At 40.5% G+C, this 17,659-nt stretch overlaps 1 protein-coding gene and 1 long non-coding RNA gene across 5 annotated transcripts; one reads left to right on the top strand and one right to left on the bottom strand.

Annotated features, from left to right (window-relative positions):
* The first annotated feature begins 240 nt into the window (after nt 1-240).
* Nucleotides 241-14,743, top strand: LOC101482734 (bromodomain-containing protein 1). 4 transcript variants are annotated; one of them, XM_004556285.5, is made up of 12 exons: nt 241-550; nt 2,052-3,436; nt 3,885-4,041; nt 4,135-4,263; nt 4,682-4,810; nt 6,306-6,618; nt 6,798-7,529; nt 7,638-7,767; nt 8,976-9,106; nt 10,141-10,235; nt 12,409-12,563; nt 13,164-14,743. In XM_004556285.5, the coding sequence occupies exons 2-12, from the start codon at nt 2,070-2,072 to the stop codon at nt 13,348-13,350; spliced, it is 3,525 nt and encodes a 1,174-aa protein (XP_004556342.1). In that variant the 5' UTR covers nt 241-550; nt 2,052-2,069; the 3' UTR covers nt 13,351-14,743. The 4 variants fall into 4 exon arrangements, with proteins under 4 accessions (XP_004556342.1, XP_004556341.1, XP_004556345.1 ...); XM_004556284.5 differs by having other exon boundaries at nt 242-550; nt 6,798-7,535; XM_004556288.6 differs by lacking the exon at nt 10,141-10,235 and having other exon boundaries at nt 242-550; nt 6,798-7,535; nt 13,164-13,330.
* On the bottom strand, nt 11,006-17,266 carry LOC105941020 (uncharacterized). The gene is made up of 4 exons (XR_001167663.2): nt 17,131-17,266; nt 16,804-16,883; nt 12,809-12,845; nt 11,006-12,591 (listed from the first exon to the last, which is right to left on the bottom strand). It is a non-coding gene; the product is annotated as an uncharacterized LOC105941020 (long non-coding RNA).
* Nucleotides 17,267-17,659: the final 393 nt, after the last annotated feature.

Genomic DNA, 17,659 nt, shown 5'->3' with positions numbered 1-17,659 from the left:
GGTAGGTTCAAAACGTCTTTCAGACGACCCCACAAGCGGTTAGCGCGTGTACCATATGGAAGCGATGCGGTCGGAAAGTCCATACCCTTTCGATCGGTCATCTGTTGGATGCCAGAACGACTTTAATGTTTTTAATAATCTTTGCGTATCGTATTTAGAGATCATATGCTCGTATTTAAATATGAAATAATAACAATAATAAATATATATACACTTCCTGGTTTGCGTGGTGACGTCGCGGCATAGCGACTCACACAACCGCATTGTTGTGGGGGAAGAGAAGCTCAGGCAGCCGCTGAGCCCTGCCACTTCTTACTGCTTTTCCACAGTCCCAGCGATCGATTTTAAGCCTCATATCCTAGTATATCACTTGAAACCGCTCCCGTCGCCCTGGATACCTGTCGGTTACTTCTAAGGTTCACTCGGTTCAGCGCGAGCCGCGGTCGCCTTTGGATGACCAGACTGAATGTGGATTTAACTGCTGCTTCGCTCCGCAGGCCGCACCGCCATTGCTGCTGTTTTTATAAGCTTAATTCTTGAAAATAGCGAGGTAAGTTTTACCTCACTCTCGTTTTACCCGTTTAATGTTTTTCCCTGTACCCTGGATACCTTTAAGTTAGAAACGAAACAGTGCTACTCATAGAAAAAGACAACTTTTTTAATTGAGGTAGTTTCTTGTGTTGGTCGCCATATTTCCTTCCTCTTCAAGTCCCTGTAGTAGCAGGCTAATGTTAGCCCGGTTTCTGGACGGACTAGCAACTAGAGAGGCCACCGCCTGTTTATTAAGGGGAACAACATGGTTGTCTTTTCTTGTAACCCGCCAGTGTTTGATTGGTCGTTCGAAACATAGCACGGATCACTGTCTAGACGGACTTACCGTACCGTACCGGACATGGATCTAGTAACAAGCTGCAGCTACGTGGAGCCGCTGTTATTCAGGAAACAAACCACACAGGTTGCGCAGATCGGAGGCTCCTTGTCTTCGGCATTGCTGCTTCCTGCTCTCGATGCATTTCTTTCATTTGTCCAGTGAAGGTTGAAGGTACTGTTAGCGCAGCCGGCTGAAAGCGCATTGATCTCACGAGTTAAAGGTGCACCAGCACACGTTGGAGCACTATGTTCAAAGCTGCTAGCTTAACTTCACTTGCCCTGGTTTAAAAAATAAAATAAAGTGTGTGTGTCGCGAAGGTACAAATCTAAGTAATAGCGTTATTTGGGGGGAGTTGGATTTCAGGGAAATCGATATACATATGCAAACATGGCTGGAATAATTCATTTGATAATGGTTTACCTGGCCAATAATAGATACGCTTGGAAAGTAGGTTTTGGTGGTTTTCTTCGTCTATGACATTTAACTATATCTTTCACGTTTTGGTTACAGAAAGATAGATCTTTTTAATGGTGTGTCAACAAATTCATAAAGAGCACAAGAAATTAAAATCCAAGTAGCCCCAGTCCTGATCTGTTTTTCTGTAGCTGTCAATGGATCAGATTTACTGTAGGATTAAAATTTACGTCACAACTTTATTCTGGATCTCACATTAAGGTTTTTATTTAATATTTACTAATTAGCATTTTGGAGTATTTTGATATGATTCCCTAACTAATGTAATGAACAGGGTTTTGTTTAGCAACTTTAACATAGCACTCCTTTAATATAGTCAAAACAATTGCACCATCAGGATCAAAAGACAGCAGTCGGTCATTTAAATGTAGAAGGCTTACTACTACTTTAAATTAGGCTTGACGAAGAAGACACAAAATACAGAGGTGAAAACTTTGTTTCGGGACATTTTTTCCCTTATCTGTAAACAAGGGTTGGAAGATGTGACAGCAGCCAGTTGTGTACATGCAGAAATGTACAGTGAAATCCATGACATGACAGCTTTCTCAGCAGCTGCTAGATCAGCGAGTTATTTATAATAATAATAATAATAATAATAATAACTTTTTGTGTAGCGCTTTTCAAGAAACCCAACGATGATTTACAAAAGAGTATAAATTTTAAAACATATATTTACACATTTGTTTCATTGCTTGGGTTTTTTCAGGGTCCTCATAGCTCAAACATGAAGAAGAAAAGTCGAAACCAACGACCAGCAGTGATTAAGAGAGAGACTTCTCCCATCAAGCCATCGCCCAACCGGGAGACACTGACATATGCACAAGCTCAGCGAATGGTGGAGTTGGAGGTGGATGGCCGTGTACACCGGCTCAGCATCTACGACAAGCTGGATGTTATCACAGACGACGACCCCACAGCTCAAGAGATCATGGAGTGTAACAGCAACAAGGAGAATAACGAGAAGCCCCAGCAGGTTCTGGTGCGCTCTGTCCGCCTCAAAAACAACCAGCAGAAGAAGAATGCAGCTCTCACCACCTCACATGGTGGTAGTGCCACCCACAGCAGTGCCAGTGGCCTATTGGAGCCGAAGGTTAGAACAGTTGAATACAATCTGCCAGTGGTACCGAAAAGGCCAGCAACCTACTACAAATACACTGAGAGGACACCTGAGGAGCTGGATGAGGAGGTGGAGTATGACATGGATGAGGAAGACTATGCCTGGATGGAGATCATCAATGAGAAAAGAAAAAGTGAGGGAATAAGTCAAGTGTCGCACAACCTGTTTGAGTTTCTCATGGATCGCTTTGAGAAAGAGTCATTCTTAGCCACGCAGGGTCAGAGTGACTTGCAGTCACTTGTGGATGAGGATGCTGTGTGCTGTATATGCATGGATGGAGATGGAGCTGACAGTAACGTCATCCTCTTCTGCGACTCCTGCAACATTGCCGTGCACCAGGAGTGCTACGGTGTGCCATACATCCCCGAAGGCCAGTGGCTTTGTCGCCACTGCCTCCAGTGTCCGACACGACCGGCTGAGTGTGTTTTCTGCCCGAATCGAGGAGGAGCTCTGAAGAAGACAGATGATGACCGCTGGGGCCATGTAGCATGTGCCCTGTGGGTGCCCGAAGTTGGCTTCTCGGACACAGTTTTCATCGAGCCCATTGACGGTGTCCGCAACATCCCACCTGCTCGCTGGAAGCTTACTTGCTATCTGTGTAAGGAGAAAGGTGTCGGCGCGTGCATCCAGTGTGACAAGATCAACTGTTACACCGCCTTCCACGTTAGCTGCGCCCAGAAAGCTGGTCTCTGCATGAAGATGGAGCCCGTCAAAGAGGTGACTGCATCTGGTGCCACCACTTTCTCTGTGAAAAAGACTGCTTACTGTTGCAGCCACACACCTGAAGGCTGTGACCGCCGGCCACTCAACATCTATGAGGAGCCCCACCCTAAAAATGGAGCCTTTCACAAGCGAGCTGAAAAGAAAGGGAAGGCCAAGGGCTGGCAGAAGAAAAAGAATAAACGAGCAGACCCTGAACCAGAAACGGAACCTGAAACTCCGACCAGCTCTGGACCTAGCATTACTGCTTCAAGGTAACAGTCAGCCTTAGCTTACCAAATCAACACTCTCTCTCCTTGGTCTTTTGTCCTTTATTTCATTTGAAATGATAATTTTTTTCTGCTTCTAATTTTAGTTGAGTGCTATCTAAGGTAGGGATTTTTAATACATACAGAAAACAGTAAAACTGTATGAATCTGGAAAAAGTAAATATTGAAAGTTTAACTTGAGATAAGTGATATTTATCAGTAGTACTTCAAGAGAACTTTGCCAGCATTATTCCAATACAGTGGAGTTAAAGGTTTTTTCCACGGGTGTGTCAGCAGTGATTTTTATAAGAGATGAATACAAAGATATCTGATTGGTCAAAAATGACAAGCCAGAGATCTGACAGCATTTTAGAGCTACGGAGAAAATATTATCAAAAATATTATTATTATTATTCACTGATTAATATTCCCCTTTTCTTCTATGTTGGGTTAGTTTTGATACCATCCTCAACCAGGTATCAGTTCAGAGGAAGCGTTCATTTGTTGAGGGGGTGCTGAGCTACTGGGTGCTGAAGAGGCAGTCAAGGAACAATGTGCCCCTAATCCGCCGGTTACAGGCCAACCCACAGCCGCCCAAAGCCAAGAAGACGGTCAGTTCTGTTGACAGCTAGCAACCTCACACAGTAGGGTATTGTCCTTTTTAATGTAGTTCTTGTTATTGAGCTGACGCTTGTTTCCTGCAGGACCATATGGAGTCTAACCAGGCACTGAAGGAGCAGTTGAAAGAGTGGCACCGCCTCCGTCACGACCTGGAGCGAGCCCGCCTGTTGCTGGAGCTCATCAGGAAGAGAGAAAAACTGAAGAGGGAGGAGGTAAAACCCTTTCAGCATTTACTACTTCACGATTGTCTAGTGCAGAGCTTTATTCCTTTCATCATTTCTTTTCAGGACACATTGTTTATTCTCAAGTTAAAGCTAAATATTTTACTTTTCATTTACTACTCACTATTGTAATTATATTTGTTCTTGTTTAGTTAACTCATTACTACCCACAACATCCCAAATTCCACTGATTAGTTGGACAGCTCCTCACAAATTTGACTACTTGACTGTTAGTCTAAAACCTTTTATGTGCTTCAAACACCCAATGCGCTAAAACATAAACATCGACCCCAAAATGGGATTTACTGTATACACACATTCGGTTTTAATAAACATTGACCTTGGACTCTTGGTAACACCTCATGCCATTCATGTGGATTAACATTGTTTGGCTACCTTCTTTCGACAGATGAAGCTTCAGCAATCAGTGCTGGAGGTCCAGCTGACTCCCTTCAACATCCTGCTGAGAGCTGTGCTCAGTCAGCTGCAGGAGAAGGACCAGTACAGCATCTTCGCTCAGCCTGTCAGCATTAAAGAGGTCAGCAGTTGTTCATTATTCACTTTAAAACAGTTTAAAGCAAGTCTTTTTCCCCAGTTCAAATGAAATGGCTAATATATAACGACATTTAGCAACACCTCTTTTTCCTGCCATAGTCTTAGTCAAAGATGTTTATTTATAAAGTCTGTTTAACATCTACATAACTGTATTAAACAAATCAAGTGTGTCTCCATCATTATACTAAAAGTAGTTCACTGAACCGAAATCACCAGTTCAAGAAGACCCAATTTAATGTGAAAGTATTCTCATTTCAGAAAACATTTCACGCATTGCATTTGAGATGACTGGCTTTTCATTACATTATAGTGCTCTATCAGTTGCTTTAAGCAACAGTTGCATTCCTTAAAAGCATACTTTCCATTGAAACTCAGGAACGATGTCCCATGTTCACGTGATGAAAATTTCAGGATAATGAGATGCACTGACACCAATTTGTTAATGAGTATTGGTTTCGACTAATGGTAAAAGTGTAAATAACATACTACCAGGGATATCAGGGATCACCACCATATCACCATATTTGCAAGTTTAGCAGTAGATTGTGTGGTATAAAGTCTGGTTCCACCATGCTCAACTGGTACAGACAGGGTTTCAGGCCCTTGTACTTCCACAATGTGTATTTGGCTCCACACTCTCTTCAGCCTAATTGAAGAATATTTGTCCATGTGCAAATAGAGAGTGTATGATAGGGGCCTGCGATTCAAATCAGCGATTCCTGTGCATCTGTGGTATTCTCTCTACTGTTTTCTTTTTTCCTTTTTTTAATTTATTTTTTTTATTTAAAGTGATATTTACCACAATGAAACATCCATCCATCCTCTTCCACTTATCCATATCAGGGTCATATCCCAGATACCATAGAGCAAGAGGCAGGGTACACCCTGGACAGGTCACCACTCAGAGCCATTCACACTTTAATCACCAGTTAACCTAACCCCACTCATTCCATGTCTTTGGAGTGTGGGAGGAAGAGAGAACCCATGCAAGCGCCACACAGAAAGGTCCCAGCCAGGTGGTGAAGTCAAACTCAGGACCTTCTTGCTGTGAGGCAGCAGTGTTAACCACACAACACCGTGCTGCCCTGACAGTGAAACATGTAGCACGGATTCCATACCTCAGTATCAAGTGGGTTGTATGAACAGCTAAACAGTGAAACTAATGGCACCTTTTGTGCCAATGATCGAAGAAATGCAATTTGTTTATGTGAGTGCAAAGCTTCTTGATATAAATGAAAGCATGCATTGTTTTCTAAATTTGGACAACCTGTGTTGCAAAGGTTGACCATTTTGAGGTTTAAAAATTGACATCCAAGTTCTGAAACTAGTGCCCAAACCGATCATCCATAAAAATCAAGCTTTAGAGGGTCAAGGCTCAGTACCTTCCAGCGTGCCTTTTGAAAAAGGGATATCGTGAACCAGAATTTCTTCCTCCTCTTAGACTGCTGCACCTGATGTCTGTTCTCTGTTCTCTGCAGGTACCTGACTACCTGGATATCATCAAGAACCCTATTGACTTCTCCACCATGAGAAAAAGAATCGATGCTCACTTCTACAGGAGCCTGGAGGAGTTTGAAGCAGACTTTGACCTCATAATATCCAACTGCATGACATACAATTCCAAGGACACCTTTTTTTACAAGGCGGCTCAGCGGATGCAAGACCATGGCGGAGCCATCCTTCGCAGGGCCCGCAGAGAAGCAGAGAGGATTGGCTTCGACTTCCCCAGTGGGTTGCATCTTCCTGAAGTTCCGAAACTGCAGCCAACACCGCCATTCACCTGGGAAGATGGTAGGCTTATAGTGCTTCATGAAGTAATATCTGAAAGTGATAAGTAACTTATCTTTAATCGTTATCTCTTAAGTATATTGAATAATAATAAATATTTAAACAGTGAAAGTGTGAGTTCAATAGTAAAATAGTCATGTAATCAGGATAATGACGTGGTTATATGTCACTGTCCTCCGTAGTGGACCGCTTACTGACTCCCACGTACCGCCAAAAGACTCCTCTGGAGGATCAGCTGAAGGAGCTCCTGGAGAAACTGGACCTGAGCATAGCCATGAAGCACAGCCCGTCCCGCAGCAAGAGGCTAAAGCTACTCAAGAAAACCATCACGGAGGTCCGCAGTGAGATAAGCCTGAAGAATTCCCTGCCACCACAACCCTCTACTCCAGATCCCAGCCCATCTCCTGCTGAATCTGAAGACCAACCACTACGAGAACTGCTGGCAGATCCCAGTATACCACAGGAAGACAAGTCTTTACCTCCACCACCATTAGAGACATTAACCTTACCATCCCAAATTTTGCCTATGGACTTGGACCCGACCCCCGTGAAGCTCACAAAGCCCTTGGACCAGTCACCCACAGAGTTTGAGGACGTCACCAACACATCTACCTCAGTGCCATCGGACACCCCTAATGGGCACATCCCAGAGTCGTTGCTCCCCAAAAGTGACCTCTACGTGGAACGCTATAACCGGAGGACCAATGTGCTCTTTCGGAAGTCAAAAAGTGCTAGCCCACAGAAACTACCCCGGACCCAAGAGGTCTCCTCTGGGTCCCCCCCACCCCTGGGCGCCAAAACCTTCCTGTCAGTAGTGATACCTCGATTGGAGACGCTCCTTCTGCCAAAGAAAAGAAAACGCAGCAGCAGCGCTGATGGTGAGGACGACGAGGAGTCGCCGATCAAACGCCTTGGTACAGGTGCCAGTCAGATATTAATTATTTTGTTTCAATTGCAAACAATGCTGGTGACACAAAGATTCAGTGAGTTTAAAACAATTCTTGTATTATTATCCCTCTCAGGAATGGCAAACGGTTTTGTGGTGGAAGAGGAGGGTGTGGTCTCACAATCTCCCCGTTTGCTTGAGCCACGCCGACGCTGTGCCTCCGAGTCGAGCATCTCTTCAAGTGGAAGTATCCTTTGTGACACAAGGTGAGTGAGAAAAGAACCAACCAAATCCTGAGTGGCTATGCTTATTTTCATAATTTTGTCCTTAACTTCTTCCAGTGTTAACATTGTGGTGACCAAGTTTATAGTATAATCAGAACAATTAATATATGCGCCTCCAAGGCGAAAGGTGCCAAGACACTTTCTGTTTTCAAACCAAATTAGTTAACCGTCAGTTGCACACAGAGGTTTTCCACAAATGACAATACTGTCACAGTAAGTCTGCTTCTGTGGTCAACACCAGACCTTTAACAAACAAAAGATCATAGCAACAAAAAACTCACGCGGCAAAATGAAACGACTGAAATTAAAAAGGTGCTTGTTTGTGGTTATAACATATAAAAATAGTAGAATAAAAAATGTGATGACTTTAAATTACAGAAACAAAAGTCTTGATAGTGTCTATAAAAAGAACTAACCAAGAACAGTCACAGGTGTCACAGCTGGTTTATTTAACGTTTTCTTTGGTGTGTGGGGAGACGCTGACATGCGGAGTTTAAAACGAGCTTCATTTTGTAGTGGATGACTTTAGCTGGTGGAATACATTTGTGGTGCTGCTACCTTTAGTGGCAATAGTTTTACGGCATCCTTCCTGTGAAATCCAAATGATAGTCTCCATCCCTCGCTCGTCTGAAACTCCTGCTGCGATATGTTTTTCCTTATCTGGTAGTATATAAACACACATGCTCAGTGCAGTGTGCCAGGTAGAAACATTTCTGGTAGGGAGCGGGGGATTAATGATTCATTGGATGCATGGGAGAAAAAAAAAACTCCTAGTAAGTCCCATGCAGACAGCCTAGTATTGCCATGGCAATTTATAATTGTTTTAACCATCGTACGTGGAAAACTTGCAATAGATCAAGTATATTCGATATATCACCCACCCCTAGTTTGATGTATTATCTATTAGCTTATATTTTGTAAAACTAAAAGTTCTTTTGAAGTATAAAATTTGATATTTAGTAATTTGGAACAAAATGTCATAAGACAAAAATATATTTTTAATAATATGAAGTAGGTTTCTTTTGGTTTCACTTGCTTAACTAGATTTGGAGTTTGAAAATGAATTGGTGAAGACAAAATTAATAATTGTTAGTCAATCATTCCAGCAGCTCATACATGAGGGTTTTTTAAAAAACAAAACAAAACAAAAAAACATTTTCCTCATTGACTTTTGCTCCTGCATCTTTCAGGACCGTTATCCTGTCTAAAAGTGGTAAAGGGCGACCGGCCACCGCTCGACGTAGCACTGTGGATGACAAAAGCACTCTAATGACCTGCATTGAAAATGGCGAGTTCATCAAAGCTGCAAAGATCTCTTCAGGTGAGCCGATCAGCTCTGGATTGTGACCTAATGAGTGTGCATGAAACAGCTTGGCAAGCTTTGATTTGTCATTTCTTACTTCTGTCTTCTGAAGACATTTACTAAACTAATTAAAGAGTGGCTCTTTATTGGGATACTAATACTTCTTATGTCCAAGCATGCAGCATTTTATTAAATTAATTTCTTGCTTTCATGTTACATCTTCACTTTTCTACTTTTACACCTGTGTAATACAGAGCAATTGAAGTTGAATGAGTCATGTTGAGTGTCATAGGTTTTGATGTAAAAATCCTTTAAATAGAAATCCTTGAAAAGGGGTTACTACAGAACCATGAAATCACCGATTCATCAATGGAGTCTTCCACACTGGTTCTGAAACTGAGGTTAAGTGGTTCATCAGGTACTGGATTTAAGTCAGCATATTCTGCGCTCACACTGAGTTCAAGCTACAAAGGAAGTTGTGAACGCAGGAGAACAACAGAAACGGGAAACCGCGGATGGACGAGGTGGAAGTGAACTAAAGACTGGTATTTTCTTTGTGGATTCAAAGCGAATTATACACTCGTGCCCGTCAGCTACATTGTACTTGAACTGATGTGGTGCAACTACTAAAACTGCATTGTTCATCATTACTGCCGACGTTAATGAACATTGCATTATGACAGTCTTGAAGTTAGGAAGTTGGATTGATTGTGTGTGTGTGTGTGTGTGTTTGTGAGAGTGCGTGTGCAGTTTGTTTTTGAGTGTGAGTGTTTGCAATGGTAAAAGCAAATCTAAAGAAAGTTATTTCCTATGCCATTCATGAAAAGTATCAGCAGTACGTGAACTTAATATATAAATTAACACGGACATATTTATATTAAAAAAAAAAAAAAAAAGAGCCAGTACCCACACATACATACGATATACACCCTAAAAATGGTTTACATGGTCTACTTAATAGAAAGTATTATTGGCGGTGTGTGTGCGTTGAGATTGGTTGTGCTCTCTGTTGCAGTGTATCCTTCATAACTTGCTTGTTGTTGTTCCTGTAGAGGTGTGGAAACCCACTGCTGCTTCTCCATTTGTTCTGGAGCCTCTTAAACTAGTTTGGGCTAAATGTAGTGGATATCCCTCCTTCCCTGCCCTGGTGAGTGAGTGTTAGTCCCCTCTGTATCTCATTACCCATCTGCCCCTCTGCCATTGTCCATCCTGTAGCTCGTAATTTGTGCTCATGGCCACGCAGGAGCTTCCAGCTGGCTGATAGTGGAATGGTTGTTGTTGTCGTCGTGTGTAGTGTGGGTCGCTTCGCTCTGGGTGTATTGGGCTTGACTTGGCCTTGCATGCTTGTCTCTCTGAATGCTGCCTTCTTTCACCAGGTTATGCACTTCAGCTTTTTTTCTTTTTTTTTTTCTTAAAAATACTGGAAATCAAGTGCTTTGAATTAGAATACAGAAAACACAAAGGACATGGAAGTGACTAAATATGTCAACAAACAGGGCAATAATTTAAGATACATCAGTTGAAAGAAATCTCACGCATTCACACAACTGTCAGTTCAAGATGGGGGATTACATTGGATTAGTTTATCTAATTTTACAGGCTTCTGCAGATTGTTTCACTTGTGTGCAGCATAATAAAAGTCAGCTCCCTAAATTTAGTATTAGGATAATGAATTTCAGGACCAGTGAGTCATGGAGCTGCAGAGCAATGTGAAATTGATCTCTAGTTAAAGGATAGTCCCTGAAAGTTTGCCCACTTGGGCAAAGGATGAAATTTCCCTCCATAACATGCATTGAGAACCAGGAAAAAGGCTAAGTGTCACAATGGTAAAGAATTGTTCCAAAAAGCCTGGATCCTTCTCCTGATTGAACCACAAGTTAATCACTTAAGTTGGGCCAAGAACCCACCTCTGCTAAAAAACGTCATGCTAACCCCATCCATAACATTTTGTGTAAATCTGCTAACAAATAGAAACACTGAACCAATCCCCCTTTTTGGCGGAATTAACAAATAAAATCCAGTAAAGTTCTTTTCAACAGCTACCTCCCAACTTTCACATATGGAAAGAAACAATGCATTCTAAAATCTATCCCCTGTTACCAATGACAGGGTGGAAAGAGACTGCGCTGAAGGGTTTAAGGTCAGAGGCAGTCTAATGCAAATACATTACATCATCATGTATAACAACAATTTGCTCCTTGCAAATCTGGGCAGAATAGTCTCTTTAAAGAGCTTAAGTTCATTAATATGATTTTAAAATACAGTTTGCAAGTCAGAAACAAAGATCTTTCGATCAGTGTCACTTAAAAAGAAAGTCACTTTACAGGAACTGTTAGTTTGTATAGAACAGCATCCTTCAGTTTTAGTTACAAACTTTAAAGTTAGCAACATGAAAATCAAGTCCACTTATAGTTAAGCATGTAATTTATTTCTTACATTGTCAAAAGCCTTAGCTAAATAACTTGGCTGGCACAATGTCAGTGTCATGTAAGACTTACACTGCTCACACAGTACTGTCTAAAAATAAAGACAGTACTCTGTATTTAATTGGTATAATATTTGCTAACTCCTTAGTCTGAATGTCTAACAAACTGGGGTGTTTTTAGTCACTGCAATTAGACATAAAATGTAAGTCGAGTAGTCAACTTGTAGCAGGGCTACAAATAATGTCTTTAGCTTTACTTGATCAGCTAGAATGGAAACGAGTGAAATGAGAATTAGGAAAAAAAAAAAAAAAGCTCAGGGTCAGATTTTTCTAATGCAGAAAACACTTTCAAATATGCCCATCCAAAAAAAATAACATTCATTAAAACATCACATCTACTGTAAGAATGAAATAGAAATAGTAATTATAGAACTGTTTAGATCTTCTCTATTTCCTTTACTTCCGAGTGGAGACAAAGCTAATTTTGCATTTTGAATTATTTGATCTAGCTCAGTAGGAATTGAGCCATTTGGAATTAATAGTTTTTTTGGACTTCTCAGTTATCAGTACCTTTTACAGAAAGATTTTCCCCCAAGCAAGACGTGGACAACTTACAGCTTAGATGTGGAGTTGATGGCAGAAGCAGATATTTAACTCTTCACAGAAATGGCACTGACTTGGTGATGTTAGTGGGCTGTTCAAATAACACAAACAAACCAAAAGTAATGTACTTATCAAGACAAATTAGTATTTTTGCAAGTTTTCAGCCAGCCATTTAAATTAAAAAAACAAAACAAAAAAGTCCCAAACTCCAGGTGCCAATTTTTGGCCACACGTTTTCCTGCGAGAAGTCTGCCTCCCTCAGTGTCCCGCTCCATTTTCTTGGTCTTCACAGATCATGGACCCCAGGTCACGGAGGACAATGTGTCGGCACAGCGGGGTGGAGCTTCCCCAGCCACCGTTGGACGTTCTCAGAGCCGGAGAGCGGATGCAGTTCAGGTCCGCAGAGAAACTCTTCCTCGTCCACTTCTTCGACAGCAGGCGCAGCTGGTGAGCAGCCAACTTCTTTCACTGTTAGCTGGGATTGAATTAATCTTGCTTAAACAAAACAAGTGATCAAGACAGATTGTACGTTTGAAACCTATTTAACCTGGAAAGCAACATTTGATCCACTCTAATCTACTCCTGCTGTTGTCGATGAGCTCCACCAGTCATATCTGTGGCTAGCCAATGTATGAGTCACTGTAGCCTGCTTAATGACAGCTTTTTAATGTGTTCATAATAGGAAACTTAACTATTGTGATGTGGTCCCCAAACAGTTTTTCCAGAGACCTAGTTTGGGAGAAGAGGGGGAAAAAAAAGAAAAAGAAAAAAGGAAAGCTTCACTTTAACAAAAATTTACTTTTGTACTGATGTTGTTTAAGAGTGACTTCTGAGACAAAAAACAAAACACGTTAGCCACTTAATACAGACCTTTTTTTTGTCCTATGTCAAATTATTACTATATATGTAAAACAAAACCAATTTAGACTGATCAGACTATGAAAGAGATGCTGAACTGCATTCTGTGTCTTGTACAAAAGGTCTTGAAAGGAACTCCACTTCGTCACATGTGAAAACATTTTCCAAAATGGTCTTCTCTCTCATCAGGCAATGGCTTCCTAAATCCAAAATGGCTCCCTTTGGCGTCAATAAGATGCTCGACAGAATGAAGCTGATGGAGGCTCGGTCGTCCTCAGTCCGAAAATCTGTGCGACTCGCCTTCGATCGAGCCATGAACCATCTAGACCGAGCTAGAGAGCTCAAGCCGAACACTGGCCTTGGTGTCACGATTTGAAGCCCCGCCACCTCAAGAATCCTCCCATCTCCCATCTCTTAATCATGTTTTTGTCACTGCAGAGAACACGGTGTCTGCTGTATACGCACAACACAAACACATCTTGTTTACTATGTCCTTCAAACTGGAACCAAATCATTTCCACCCTTCCTCACACACAGGTTCCACCTCTCTGAAATACTGTAGCTTGAAACAGTTGTTCTTATTTGTCAAGAGCTATGCAATGAAAAACGTCTTTGTTAGTGGATTCAAAAAGTTGACAGGGGAAAAAAAACAAATCAAATCTTGGCTGCGAGGACTGAAAAGTAGCAGGTCTAAACCTGTTGAATGTGGCAGAGTTTGGCCTCTGACCTTAAATGTGCTGCAAGACTGCTGCAATCTCACTGCCATGAAATTGTCCATCATTGTGTGTGACAGCAGCAGCTCCTGTAAATATCCTGTACAAGGCCTGACACTAATTTATTCATTCCCTCAGTCAGTTTTGGTACACAGCATTCTGATATTTATACAGTGAGGTGATGATCCGCGCTGTCAACAGCACTGACAGTGTTGGGATTTCTGCTGGTGCTATCTCTACAGAGAAAAATCAAACATGCATACTGTATTGAACCTTTTTATTTCACCTTCTTTTGTACGTTTTTTTGTAAGTTATTGAGTTCTCAAGCTTCAAGTTCTCATCTTTGGCATTAATGTGTTTTTGTGTGTGCTTTTTTTTTTTTTTTTAATTCTGAATGTTTTTACTGGACGACTTTTTTTTTTTTTTTTACTGTTTGTACATATTTATATAACATCTATAAAACTCTCAAAGTTTAAAATGCCCAAAGTGCATCATTCACACCAAAACAAAGGAGAAAAAAAGCTGCCCACAGGTTCCCCAATTATCTTTTATGGGGTTTTTATTAGATTTTTTCAGGTTTTTGGCCTGTTTGTTTGCTGTGATGAGTTCGTCTTCTGTAAAAATGTCATAGAATCACCTTCTCAACCTGGAGTGGACAGTCAGCTGTAGGCGAGAAGAGAATGTGCCTGTACTAATTTATTGTAAATTCAAAAATGTATATGCATTACTTTATAGAGAAAGTAAGAAAATACTACAGGTGCACTAGGAGTCACATAGAAGCCCCTTCTCTTTTACCTGTGTCAGTCTTTGTTTTCCCATATTGATAGCATTAAATCTGAAGGGTGAGGTGACAGTGTTTTATTTTGGCAGGGTAGCAGTGGGTAGACTTCCTGTTTTCTTTGGTCCTTCTGAATGTGGATGTTGTGTGTAAATAGATTTGGTACTTTAGCTGATTCTCTGGGAAAAACCACAGTTAACAGGGAACAGAACCCAGCTGACAGCAGGCTGGTGGGATTTTTATACTAAAACACTGAAATTAAAATGTTATTAAATCAATCCAAATGTCTTCTGGCTTTGTTTTTACACATTTTTCATTCAGACTTTACAAGAAAAAAAAAAATCAAGGCTGTTTGCCTGGTTTTATAGTACTTGTTATACTGAGAAGTTTTTATATTGAAAAAAAAAAAAAATTTGAGTAAACAAGTTCAGCAACTTCCCTGTATATCACCAAGTGACCATTAGATGGAGCCATTGCACCTTAACTGATTAAAGGAAATATGTCTTATTAACACAAACAAGAATAATAAATGCAGAACTCAATGCATTGTAGCCATTTGGGGACAGGGATAAGTCATCTATTCATTCCATATACTACATCACCATGACACTGTTTGACAACACAAATCAAAGTTGCACTACTTTATAGAGACACGTGCTTCTTCTGATAATGTGGATAGAAGTTGTTCTTTAAGAGCTGGAGCTTCCAAAGTCTGCCTGACCTCAACTCTGCTGTGGATGTTGTTTTTGATTTTAATGTCAGGTTCACTACATTTTCCACATGCCTTCAATATGAAGTCTGACCAATTTAAGTGTTAACTGAGCACTGAAATGTCACAAAAGGAAGAACCATTTCCACAAATTACTGCACTAATTTTTCAAGTGAGAAAATATAATTTCATTCAATATTTAATTGCACTCATTTGCACTGCGAGTATGCATTCACTAGAAGAAGAAGAAAAAACTACTTTGAAAGACTATGATTACACAAATGAAAAGTCATTCTGCTCCATTCTTCAAACTGCGGCTGCTGTTTGTTTTTATTATCATTGCTGGTTCAGTTTTGACAGCCGTCCCTCAAATGTTTTTCTGATGACTCGTTATCCTTCAATTAGAAGCAGGGTCCAGGGGTTTAAATGTCTTTGAAGTTGGAAATTGTTAATTACCCATTTGGATGGATAATTAACAATTTCTAGCTAATCAATAAACCTAACACATGTTGACAACAATGCAGCTGCCACTGCTGCATATACGATGCTGGCTGAATCAACCAGCTTGCATCTGTTTGTTTGTGTTGAAGGTCATGAAACTTATTTTCTCCAGAGTGAAATCTAAAAAGCTGAAACAGTCTCTCTAAAATTCTGACAAATTCTGCTGAAATCTCCTTCCTGTCAGCACCAGTTGGATTCCTGTTTTATTATGTAAAAATCATGGTGTTTGATGCAGCATCACTCGAGCCCTAACCAATATCGTTGTCAGAATACAGTTTTTAGTTGAAGTTTGTGTTTTGTTTTCTTTCACTTAAGCCAAGAGGCAAGGATAAACGTGAATGTGCATTCATGTGTATGGAGGAGGATTTGGAGGACTGTTCAAGTCTAAAAATTCTGGGGGATTGGAAGGTTAAAAACACAACCCACTTTCAATATTTTCCTTGTTACAGGGACAATACAGCTAATGTTGAGTCCACAAGTTCACATAACACAATCTTATTCTGGTTGATGAGATGCCATCCCACAGTGGGTAACCATCAGGAGGTGGTTCCATACTTGTGGTTCCTCTACATGCAGAGGGACCATTAACTCAATAAATTGTTATATTGCCAATATGACTAATCATCCAGTCCAATAAATGATGAACATAAGTCAATATCAGAGTAAAGAAAGATTGTGCACGTTTTTCATAGACATAGTGCATACACTCACACATCTTATGCTCAACCCCAAAATGCATTTTCCTTACAAATGTGCCACAATTTCAAGGGAAATAACGCCAATAGCATAAGATTTATTGCCTAGAAGCGCAGCTACAACAAAATAATCATGGTGTCACAAAGTGTGCCAAGTTTAATTCCTTCCTCTTCGAGGTAAAAAGGAAATTAAAACACAGAAAGGAACTTTAGTCTGAAGTGATGCCTTTAGTTGAAAAAAATAAGTTTTTAAATCAAGAACTCTGGTAAAATCTATTTAGTGTGCACTTTGCATAAGTCTGAGCTGTGAGGGATTATGCTGAAAACTGGGTTAATATAATTCAGTTCATTTGTATTTGCCAACTGGCTATTAAGAATTTTGCTAAAATATGTAGTTAAAATAAATAAATAAAACCAACCACTGCTGAGATACCTGGAGTATTCCATTAGTGAACAAACTGCTCCCAATATATCAACAAAGCCTAGAGCTGGAGGCAGCCACCCGCCACAGCACTAAAAACAAAGAGGACAGAACAACAAATATGAAAAACACAGTTATTAAATAGCTAAATAAACAATACTTCAAATGAAAGCTAAAAAATAAATAAATAAATCCCAGAATAAACAGCAGTCAGTGCTCCTGAAAAAACAAAACATAAGTTAGCTATGGCACCTACAAATTACTAAATGGAAATATACCAGTACAAAACAAAACACTGGAGTGGGTAAAACTATTAAGAAGTCCACTATTTCAGCTCACCAGGCAAAAGTGTAAATCAGTTCAACCCACAGGGGAGCCAAACCAGAGTCCAGGACAATGGCAGGAAGCAGTCCCCACACCTGGCTGCAATCACCTATTTAAGCCTTTGTAGTCCCCTTATGATTGGCTGTTCAACTGCTACACCTGTATGACTGATTGTAAATCCAGCAATAAACTTTGAAATGAACTGTAACCAAACACTTTTATAATTGTCTTTTTTCTTGGCTTGTCCTTTTTAAATCTCTAAATAGGACTTTTTTTTGCCAGCTCAAACCTTATCAAGTATAAGCTTCATAAAGTATTCTCACATATCCTTATAGTGTTATACATACTTTAACTTATGTGTGTGCATTACTCCTCACTGTATTCAGTCCAGGTTTTACCATAATAGCTTTACAGGGTAAAAGAGAAGAAGCTGCAGGCTTTATTAGAAGCCTTCTTTTTACCTTTTAATTATGGGGGAGTGCGCTGCAAGAGCTGGCTGATTGAAAACACACTAATTAACCAATCAAAAAGTGCTTGGGCAAGT

Source organism: Maylandia zebra, linkage group LG7 (assembly GCF_041146795.1).
Source record: "Maylandia zebra isolate NMK-2024a linkage group LG7, Mzebra_GT3a, whole genome shotgun sequence".
Classification (NCBI taxonomy): Eukaryota; Metazoa; Chordata; class Actinopteri; order Cichliformes; family Cichlidae; genus Maylandia; species Maylandia zebra.
Note: the sequence above shows the minus strand (reverse complement) of the source record. Positions and strands in the feature narration are given on the sequence as shown.